At 31.3% G+C, this 12,331-nt stretch overlaps 1 protein-coding gene across 1 annotated transcript; it reads right to left on the bottom strand.

Moving 5' to 3' along the window:
• Positions 1-10,323: 10,323 nt before the first annotated feature.
• Positions 10,324-12,255, bottom strand: LOC125867624 (plasmodesmata-located protein 7-like). The gene is made up of 3 exons (XM_049548182.1): positions 11,500-12,255; positions 10,909-11,022; positions 10,324-10,476 (listed from the first exon to the last, which is right to left on the bottom strand). The coding sequence occupies exons 1-3, from the start codon at positions 12,221-12,223 to the stop codon at positions 10,469-10,471; spliced, it is 846 nt and encodes a 281-aa protein (XP_049404139.1). The 5' UTR covers positions 12,224-12,255; the 3' UTR covers positions 10,324-10,468.
• Positions 12,256-12,331: the final 76 nt, after the last annotated feature.

Raw genomic sequence — 12,331 nt, 5'->3', positions numbered from 1 at the left:
TGGAGCGGGGTCATAAACATAATTTGCATTGTTAATGTCATCTCGGTGCAAGTCAGTATTCAATGGGTTGTTTGCATGGCAACTGTCCCCCACGTCCTCACTCAAAATTTATGTTTTCAACACAAACAAGCAAAGCAAAGCTAAAACTAAGAAAAACAGAAATTCTTGCCAATGATCCTTGGGATTAGATACAATCAAAAACTCAAAGAAAAACAAAACTAAGAGTAAAGTTAATAATCTACGATTAATAAGACTGAAATTCTAGTGAACTAAAAATTCTCAAATAACACCGCTCCCCGACAGCGGCGCCATTTTGATGTTTATCGTGACCAACGACACTATCCTACGGTATGAGTGTCTATGATCGTCAATAATATAGTAACCCAACCAAGGGTTGGGGTCGTGTCCCAAGGGAGCGATTTTGAGAATTGATAGAAAAATAGAATTACATTCTAACTAGTCATAGCTAAAGATATTAACGAACAAAAACATAGTAAATAAAATGGGGTGACACGAAAGTGTCAAATATCAAATGGGGATTTTGTAACAAGTGATAAAACAACAAAATAAACAAGAAAATCAAGTATGGGGAAAGGTTCTTGGGATGTGACCGCAATACAAGTTGAGATAAATTGTTTGGGTACATGTTTTCAATAAGAAATTTGCAAGACAATAATGACTAGGCTAAGCTTTAAATGGAAATAAGTTCCCTTTCGAGCAACTTACCCCGTTTCAAATGCATTCCTCTCGGACACCCATTTGTTGCATGAAGACCAGCATACACCTTACCCCACTCACTCTCTCGAGCCGAGTGTTCGGATATGGGACTAAGGCTCACCCTCTCGGCCTGAACATCATGTCGACCCACTCTTTAGGCCATCAGTCTAGTGGTTTTGGTTTCGTGACCTCCTTCTCGGGCAAGCCGAAAATACATGGGTGACTTTGTATTTGCAACTACAAATCCTTTAGATTAAACCACAACCACTAGGTGAAATAACCATTAAAATACATCTAACCTATCAACAAGAAAGACTTAACAAGAATATCAACCCATATTTGCTAAATCACACCCCAAGAATGAGGGTTTTTAGCCACACATCAAGAAATAAGAAATTATACCTAACATGATAATGAAATCAACTGGGTATAAGAAATTAAACCTTAAATTAAGCAAAGGAAAATGAATAGAGAAGACCCATTTTCAACTTGGGGAAGAAGAACTCATTTCTTCAAGTCTCCACAAAAACCCTTTCCAAACTTGAGAGAAAAAATATCTGTTAAAGTGTGTTCTAAAGTGAATATAATAATAATAATCGTTCCACTCCAAATTGTTCTTTTTAAAATAAAATTCTAACTAGTATTTATTGTTTTCAAAGATTGTGTTGCGGAGGATTATTCGGCGACATTAGTCGAGATCGCTGATGAACTCGGCGATCCGCCTTTTGGTCAGCTCATCACCTTCAGTGTCTTGCCTTTAGCATCCTCGCATTCTGGATCATTGGGCGGTACAGTACTACTTTGTGGAACTGATCGATGACTCGCCGACTACTCATTTCCTCGCCTTTTGATCCACTTCTTTCAAGGCTTCGCGTACTGGAACGAATGGCGGTTCATGTCATTTCGGCGATCTGCAGGATTTCATTTCTTGTTCTTTTCAGCCTTGTTTGCTCCGTTTTGCGCCTAAATGTCCATGCTTCCACTAAAACTTCAAACACCTGAAACTTCAGCATTTTAATCAGGTATTGAGATAAAACAAGCATTCAAGGACACTATTTCCATTAAAATAAAGCACTAAATGAGTCCACTTTGTGGACTTATCACTCCCTCATATACACCACAATGAGTAGTCATGGCTGAACGTAGACACCGCCACATTATTGAAACAGCCAAAACCATTTTACATCAAGCATCCATGTCTCCAATATTTTGGTCGTTTGCTTGTCAACAAGCCACATTCTTGATTAACAAATTGCATACCCCAACTCTTGGTAATGATTCTCCATACCAATGGTTGTTTGGCGAGATTCCCAATTACACGATTATTCGAACCTTTGGATGCCTTTGTTACCCATGGCTTAGGCCGTATACGAAACACAAATTAGATCCACGCTTTACTCCTTGTGTTTACCTAGGCTATTCTAATGTCCGCCACAATCATTAGTGTTATGATCCTATGTCTCAAAAAATATACATTTCCTGAGATATTATCTTTTATGAAAATAAATTTCCCTTTTCTGATTTGTTTTCCTCTATTAAGGAAAAAAACATTTTGACTTTACAATGGGATATTCTGCCAACTGAATCGCCTGCCTCCACTCCTGCACATGTGCCATCAATTAATCATGAGATTCCACCACCAATCCAGGTTGCTACATGATTGCAAAAAGCTTCTTTTGTGGATCCAGCTTCACCTCCAACTCTTGAGGTAGTGCCACCTTCCACTAGTGTCTCAGACTCATCTATGCAACACCTTGTTGATCCAGGTTGTTCTATTCCCACTCCTCATACATCTCCACCCTTACTCCAATATATACGCCAAAATTGGCAAGCACAAATTCCATCTGCAACACCTTTTTTACCTGATGTCGATTCAGTCCCAACCTAGGTTCAATACCCACCTCTTAACCCATCTTTCATTATCAATCCATCATTTACCCCAACTATCACATCTACCCGACCACCCACTGTTCATCGCCCTATCACTCGTTCTCAGAATAACATCACTACCCCAAAGAAATTATTTGATTATCTTGCCATTACATCTACTAAATCATTTCCCACCATTTACAACCAAACCCAAAAGAGTAAACACTGGAGAGAAGCTATGAAACTTGAGTTTGATGCCTTAATGACCAATCTGACCTGGGAGCTCGTGCCACCGTCCACTTCACACAATGTGGTTGACTGCTGATGGCTTTATCGTATCAAAACCAAACCAGATGGTAGTGTGGATAGGTATAAAGCTCGTTTGGTTGCAAAATGTTTTACTCAACGTCTGGGTGTAGATTATCACTCTACCTTCATCCCAGTTGTTAAACCTGTTACTGTTCGATTGGTTTTATCGCTTACAGTTCAGTATAATTGGCCCTTGCACCAGTTGGACGTGAACAATGCATTTATTGAAGGTCACTTTAATGAAGATGTCTATATATGCCAACCTCCTGGTTATGCTCATCCTGATTTTCCTCATTATGTGTGCAAACTAAAGAACGCAATTTACCGCCTGAAGCAGGCTCCTCGCGCTTGGTATTTTGAGTTAAAGCAGTTCCTCATCCAAATGGGATTTCAAAAATCTAACACTGATTCCTCCCTTTTTATTCGTCATCACAGTAAAACGATGGTTTACATTCTTGTATATGTTGATGACATTATTATTACGGGTTCCAATTTTGATGTTATTCAACAGGTTATTCGGGTTCTTTCGTCCCGATTCTCTCTCAAAGATCTGGGACAACTGCACTACTTCTTAGGTGTTGAGGTCCTTTGCACGCAAGTTGGAATCATTCTTTCTCAAGCCAAGTATGTTTCTGATCTTCTCGCTGCCCATAATATGTCTTAATGTAAACCTGTTCACACACCCATGAGTTTCCCTACTTTTCTATCCCTTAAGGATGGTACACCTTCTGTGGATGTCACCTTGTATCGTCAAGTTGTTGGTAAGCTTCAATATTTGTCATTTACCAAACCAGATATTAGTTTTGTCGTCAATAAGTTGTCTTAATTTATGCATGCTCCTACACAAACACATTGGTTTTCTGTTAAACGGCTTTTGCGCTATCTCCAACATACCAAGAATTACGGGTTACAGATAACAAGCAACACATCACCTGGGCTGTTATGTATTCTGATGCGGATTGGGCAGGTGACTTTAATGATAGGACTTCTACTTCTGGGTATATTCTTTATTTTGGTCAAAATCCCATTAGTTGGTCCTTCAAGAAGCAACGTACTGTAGCTCGTTCTTCTACTGAGGCAGAGTACCGTGTTGTTGCTTCTGCCCTTACTGAAGTCAATTGGGTTCAAAAACTACTTGCAGAACTACATGTCCAGCTGTCTGAACCACCACTAATCTATTGTGATAATGTTGGTGCCACTTATCTCTGTCAAAATCTTGTCTTACATAGCAGGATGAAGCACATCGAAGTTGATTTTCACTTTGTTAGAGATCAAGTGCAGAGGAGCCATGTGCGCGTTCAACATCTACATGTTACGGATCAGCTTGCAGACACACTTACAAAGCCTTTGTCTCGTCTGCTCTTTCACAAACATCTACCCAAGTTTAAGGTTGTTGATTTCACCTTCAACTTGTGGGGGCGTATTGGCGCATCTTCCCTGTAATAGTGCATAGTCAGTTGTAGTTGTTAGTTAGTTATTTACTGCTTATAGGTTTAGTACTCCACATTTATTATTAAGAGTCCACTAGTAATACACCTCCTACAAAATAGGAGTTGTTGTTGGTCTTCACTTGTATTTAAAAAGTTTCTCTGCACATTATTAAAAAATAATAGATTTCATCTTTTTCCATCCTGAATCTTTACTTAGCATCAAAAAAGAAGAAAATAGTACTATTGTTGCTCATGATTCATTGAATTTCAACAATAACATACTCAGTATAGTCCTAGTGAGATCGGGAAAGCTACACTCTTCTTTATTGTCATTAGTTAATTATCATTAGATACGATGTCACTATAGGCTTTAGTAGCATTTACAAATAGTACTATAATTTAATTGTCACTAGTGATGGCTTCTAAAGATACACATTTAGCAGCCCAATTAAGTTATTACCTCTAAAAATACATATTTAGTGACAGTTAAACTATTATTGCTACTTAATTGCCGCTAAAAATACTTTTGATTTAATGTTAGCGTCTACGAAAAACACAACAATTACTACCAAAATCATGAATCGACTTATTCACATCACGATTCATAAATGTCTTGGGATTTATATTATGCAAGGAAATATTAATTTTACTAATTTGAAGGATGATACAAAATCAATCTATTTTCATAATAATATAATATTCATAATTAGCTCATTCATCTCAGTTAGTAGTTCCTGCCCCATATCAAAGACGCGATGGAAATCATCACTATAGTATTGAAATTATCAATATCATTACTATTATCAATATATTAATAGATCATGAGTAAACCTTTATTATATTTAATATTCAGGAACTTGTTCAAAAATATTGTAATAACAAAAAGTATAAAAGCTTATTGCTAGGTATTCTAATCAAATAAGATCGCCCGTTCTTATAGAATCCATCACTAAAATACTCTTAGAGTTGAATAAGAGTAAGCAGAGCAAAAATGGAAGTATTTACACAAATTTGAGACTAAAAATAAATATCAATATAACTATTAATATAATTATAATTATTCTAACTATAGTGAATATCATAGTACAAAAATTATAGTAAGGATCTTCACCTCTAAATTATTATTCCCTATGTCTCAATTTATGTGGTACTTTTTCGTTTTTCGAGAGTCAAACAGTTCAAGTTTGATTGGAAATTTGCACATGGAATCTTCAAATTTTTTGAAATGAAATTTATATATTTATAAACTACGTAAAAAGTACTATAATTCACAATAATTGAAAATTCAAAATATTTAAAAATAGATGAAAAAAATTCGGTCAAAGATAAACTTGTTTGAATCTCGAAATTCGAAAAGTGTCACATAAATTGACAGAAGGAGTATTAAAAATTATTATTCAGATAACTCGAATTTATCCTAAAAAAAATTAAGTTCAATCTAAAATATTTCTTATACATCCTTTTCCACTCCTTCACGATTGATTATGCATGTCATAGGATCCCACAAAATTTTATGGAAATATTTTCCTGAAAAATTGAATAAGTCACTCACCTTTAATATTTGACTAAGGGTCTGTTTGGAAAGCCACTTAGTAATTGGAATTGGTGTAATTACTAGGGTAGTAATTACCAGTCTAGTAATTACACTGACCTGTTTGGTTGCCATAGTGTAATTACACATGTCCTGTTTGGATGCCATAGTGTAATTACACATGTTCAGTTTGGATGCACAATTGCAATTATAAAATTATAATAAATTTTTAAAATAAAAATTAATTATTTAAAATTTATACTAGACAAATAAGAAACTTTATAAATGACATTAAATTAAATATTTAAGATATATATTCTTTTTTGAAAATATATTAATTAATAAACATATTTTCTGTAACTAATATTAAGAAAAAATAATTGATTTATATTTTTTCAAATTAATATATTTCAATTGAATTGATCGTAACAACTAAAAGTATGAAGTTTCTACGAATATCGTGAAATGCATGTTTGATAAAAATAATAATATATAAATAAAATGTCATAAATTATTAAATGTTTGACAAAAATATAATCTATCAAGTCTAATTAAAAAATGACGTGCAATGTAAATTCAATATTACTAAAACAAATGAAACTGAAAATATAATATAAGTTATAAATTCAAAACAAAAAATTTAACATAAAGAAAACGTAAGTCTATAACCTTACTTAACAATAAATTCTATTTTAATTTAAAAATTAGAATAGTAATAAAATTATGCTAATGAGAAAATAAGCATGGCATAAAGAAATAGATAATACAAGAAAATTACATAGAATCACGTAAAATAAGGTTGAGAACAGAAGAAAATGAAATATAATAATATAAAATAAAAAATAAACTTTTACAAATTTTTAGAATAATAAAAATAAAAAAAGAACTTAAAGTAATAGAAGTAAAAAAAATTAAAACAAAAAAATAAAAATAGAAAAAAAAGAAATTAAAAAGTAATTAGGTGGTAATTACATCATGTTATTACCAGCAATTCACAGCCTCTGCCTGTGAATTGTAGAGTTTAATTACTCCTTGCCAATTACACCAATTACCTGCTGATCAAGTAATTGCATGTCCTTCCAAACAGGACAAGACAATGTAATTACACCAATTACACCAAATTCAATTACCAGAGTGTCCTTCCAAACAGGCCCTAAATGAGTGGACCTTAGACACTCTCCATTAAACTTTACAACTTTGAAGAGTGACTTATATTTTGATAAAAATAATTAGTCAGCATACAATAGCATAAAGACATGGCTTTATAACCATGATTGAAATTACAACTAGACATCTGATTCAGTACTCATGTATTGAGAAAGCGCGAAGCTAGAGTGTCAGATATATATTCAGTTAAATTTCATAAATTCGATTCAAATTTTGTATTCTCTTAAAAAAATATTGAATATATATAGATTATTAATCTAGCTAGAGCTCAATAACTTTAAAAAGTTCAAATTCAAAATTCATAAACTTTAAATTCTGACTCTACACTACTTTGAAATGTTTCTTTGTCTATAAGTATATATATGCATTAAAGCTCATGCATGGATATATGCAATAGAAAAGAGAATATACATAATGATTCGTAAACTTTATGGTAGTAAGTAATTGGAAAAATATCACTTTAATTTAGTCCATAAAAAGCTAACATGTACTCCATTTTATTTGTCCATTCCATTGTGTTAAAGCCACCGACTTATTACTCTTTTGATTTGTTGTATTATTGGTAATTGGTTAATACATAGAGAAAGGTAGGATAATATAATTACTCCAATAATGATAGTTTCTTTTGGGGGAGTGTATAAATTTAATATCTATCTTTATTTATTTTTATTAATAAGATAAGAATAATATTTATTTGGACAAATTACATAAATCACATACTTTTTAAGGCAAAATTACAATTTATCCCTTAAAAGTTTATAATTACAAAAATCCCTCAAACGGATACAATAATATAAGCGCTGATACATTAATCTGATGCGCTAGATACATAAATCGTTAAGTAAGATACATTACATTTTATACATGATCCACTAATCTGATGTACATTTTATACATGATACACTAATTTGATGCGCGAGATACAATAATATAAGCGCTGAAACATTAATCTGATGCGCGAGATACACTATTATAATGCGTGAAAATGAGGGATTTTGGAAATTTGTAAAACTTATAGGGGATAATGGTAATAAGTAAATTCAAATGTGAGATTTCTGTAATTTTTCCTATTTCGACTCTTCGTTTGATTTTACGTTTTTATTCAAATAAATTTCAAAGGATAAAAGGAATTATTGTCTTTTCTTTTATTTCAATTTTGATATGATATGTACGTCAAAAATTATATTATTCGTTCGATTTCAACTAATATGCAATTATGTTTGTGCCAAAAGCTACGGTTGGAACAAGTTGTGAGAGTAAAATTAAGTTGAAAAGAAGAAAAAAACAGCTTTTTCTAAATTGTTTTTTCACGAAATACTGTTTTGAGAGAACTTTCACTTCTAGCAAAATCTAAAAGGATTTTCTCTAATGATGTTTGATTTAACTTTCAAAAGATTTTAAAAACTTTTTTTTGTATTGCCAAATAATATTCTTAACATAATATAATATATATCTTTTATTTTGATTCAAATCTTGTACGGTTTTTAAAAAAAGTTTCACATCTTTAACAGACTTTAAGAGTAGTTCTACATCGTTAATTAATATTTGTGGTCCTAATATTCGTTGGAGACAAATTTTATGGAGTTTAGACTATAATTTGGATAGCAATATTATGAGTTAATATCTCAAAAGGTCACTCAATTTTGAGAATTTATCTAGCAAAGTCATTGAACTTTGTTTTGTATCAATAAAATCACCCAACTTACACTTTTGTATCAAAAAAATCATTCAACTTAAACTTTTGTATAAATAAAATCACTTAACTAAATTTATCATTGAATTTTTTTTTGATATCACAAAATAGTATTTTTTATGCCAAGTATACATTAATGGAGTTTAATTATTATGCATTTAATTAAGCAACAAATAAAGGTCTCTTGGGTTAGATATATATCATGGGTAAAGTGTTGATTTAGTGTGGTAATCTTATTAAATTAAGCGAATACATTAATAATTATGGCTGTCACGTCTCATTTGCAGTGGAAGTTTTGTAATTAAACTCCATTAATAAATGTATACATAGCATAAAAAATAACTACGAAAAGGAAAAAAAATCCTGTGTAAAGCGTTAACTAATTTGTTTATCAAACTTCTCAATATTCACTGCTAGGTAAGGTTTAAGATTTTAAATTATAACCAACAAATAAGGGCTCCTGGGTGGGATATTTCACGGGTAAAATGTTGGTTTAGTGTGTTAATCCTATTAAATTAATAATTAAGGTTAAATTTAGTTAAATGATTTTATTGATACAAATGTTAAAGTTGAGTGATTTTATTGATAAAAAATAAAGTTTAATGACTTTATTAGATAAATTCTCAAAGTTGAGTGATTTTTTAAGATATTAACACTTCTTTTATCCCAATCATAGATCTCAAAGATTTATAGTCAAACCAAAGGGAAGCAAAGTGTTACATGTGGACTAAAATAAACCTTTTCTTTCATTTATTTGGTGTTCGAATTCAAATTAGATATTTAATACTCTTTTCGTCTTATTTTAACTATGTTTTTTAAATGGGCACAAAATTTAAAAATTTAAAAAAGATTTTATAATTTTAAATTAAACATTTGTATCATATATCATATTTTGATCTTAAATATAACATGTAAATATTATAATTAAAGAGGATATTAATTATTAAGTATTAAAAATATCATACTCTTTTAAGCAAATAAAATAAGAAAAAATTGACATACAAAATAAAATAGATGAAGTATAGCAAATGTTGAAGTAGAAAATAATATTATTTGACCAGACTAATCTAAAGTCACATCGAATAAACTCATCAAAAAGAATATAACTTTGCCTAATTCTTCTTGTTCTTATTTTTTTAGAAAAAAACAAAACACATGACTCCCAACTAAAATGTTTCCAATTAGACAAATTAGTAGGGTCGAAACTAGAGCCTCAATTACAAATTCAGTTGAATTCTATGACTTTAGTTCAAAATTTTATATAATATTCATTGAATATATATATATATGTGTGTTATTTGAAAGGATTAAAATTTCAAATCTATAAGCTTCAAATATGACGTCTCTTTTACCGATTAGAATAATTATTTGTAAACGATATATATATATATATATAAGTTATTTAAAAGGATTAAAATTTCAAATCTATAAGCTTTAAATATATATGGCGTCTCTTCTACCGATTAGGATAATTATTCGTAAACGATAAAAAGGATATAAAGTTCAATTACGTTTGTTATTGCTTAAATATGAAACAAAAAATATACTTTATAATAATCAAATGTCTCACATGAAATGAAACTTCACAAAAGCATATGCAATTCAAATTTCTAAACAATGTCACTTTGTTAAAGTTCATGACTTTCTCCCTTTTCAACTTTTTTTCTTTATGGTCCACATCTCTATAATTCATCTTTCTTTCATAAAGTCCTCATTTCAAATAAAGAATGCAAGTTGACGTATGTATATTCTTTATTTACCTGCAAAAAGTTAAAAAACAAAAAAAGAGAATCAATTAGCGTCATTACTAAGAAGTTACTATTAGAAATTAGAAAATATAGAATTAGCTATGAAATTTCTCAATAATTTTCAGCTAGTGATCAGTCGCTAAAATAGCTCCTAGCTTATTCAATTTTCTTATACTTCATTGCTAATTCATAACTAAATGGGATTATCATAGGATTTTCGCTTGTTTAGTCTATGAAATTTTGTCCATCGCTAATTAATTTCTTGTTTTCTAGTAGATTGACTCAGCAAACAATTGTATATGAATTTAATAGAATCTAAAAGTAAAAAGGCAAAAAAAGGTAAAAGGGAAAGCTGATAAATTGTTGTCATCACTTTTACAAATTGAAAAGAGAATAATATTAAAAAATATATAAAAAAAGTATGATAAAAATGTGAGTTCTTACCATTTCGTCCAAATATTCTTCTTAAAAATGTTAAGAAAATGATGAGAAGAGCAACACCAGCTAATAATCCAATGATAAGTGCAAATGTCTTCTCATTCTCAAAATAATGAGAACCTGCAATTATTAATAGATAAATTATTAGAAATTTTACACAAATTGCATAGTGTTAAGAGCTAAAAACATCATATTCCTATTCATTTCCAAATTACAAAAAAAACCTTAAATTTGGTGGAATCTAGATACATCCCAAAACGTTTCAATACATTGCATCCTGATTTCGGATACATCCTTCAATGTCCTGATACATCGCGTCTCGAGTTCGGATAAATCACTCAACATCTCGTTACATTGTGTACATCCCGATACATCGCGTAAAGTGATGTATCTGATCGATACAAAGTGATGTCTCCGAGAATAGAAAAGAGTGGGAATTTTTATAATTTTTTTCAAATGGTAGGAAATTTTAAAAATATGATAAAAATAAGTTGTATATTTAGTTATTTTTCCCGAAATTATATGAATAACATTAAAAAATTTTACTCTATCAATCTGTCAGTATATATAAGTTGAATCACTTATTATTTTTCTTACCATGATTAGATTTGGATTCAAAATCTCCGCTCGTAGTAAACCTAGCATAACATTTTCCCAAAAACATATTCCCATACGACGCACCGCCACACTCATTTTTCAACCGTCCGATTGCCTCCGATAAACAATCTTGACATTGGCCCATACTCAAATCACCAACACATTGGGCCACACCATGTACATCTAATGACCCACCAATTCTAAAAAGCCCACCAGCCCCATTCAAACTTGTCAAAACCCGGCCCACAGAAGTCCCATCAATAAGCCCATTAGAAGGCCCACATTTACTCAACACACAAGTTTTGTCCTCAACACCAAGAAATGAAGTGTTGTCATACTTAACAAAACATCCTTGTAATTGCAATGCACCACCACAATTTTGTGAACAAAGTTTGCCAATTGAACTCACTGCTTTGGCTACACAAGTGGCGCAATCGGGCATCGATAGATCGCCACGACATTGGTAAACCCCGTATAAAATGTCTTGTTTAGTTGAGCCCATGATACTAAATTTGTTGTACGATGAGTATGTTGCTGAGTTTACTAGAGATGTTAAAAGGGAGTTGAGATTCGATTCGTATGGTGAGTTTGGTGTGTATTTTATCTGTGAACATCCTCCGTAGACGAAAGCGTCTACCGAGGAATCCGAAAAGGTAAAATGAGAGAAGAAAGAAAGGTAAATAATGGCTATGAGAGTGAAAAGAAAATAGAGTCTTTTGGCCATGTTGAAATTGAGAGAGATGTATTTGTGTGGAGAATGAGAGTATTTAAGTACAAGTACAAAGGTTGTGTTCTTGCTTCTTAAGTTTTGTATATATATTATATAAACAAA

Source organism: Solanum stenotomum, chromosome 6 (assembly GCF_019186545.1).
Source record: "Solanum stenotomum isolate F172 chromosome 6, ASM1918654v1, whole genome shotgun sequence".
Classification (NCBI taxonomy): Eukaryota; Viridiplantae; Streptophyta; class Magnoliopsida; order Solanales; family Solanaceae; genus Solanum; species Solanum stenotomum.
The sequence above is the reverse complement of the archived record's forward strand: the minus strand, read 5'-3'. Positions and strand labels throughout refer to the sequence as shown.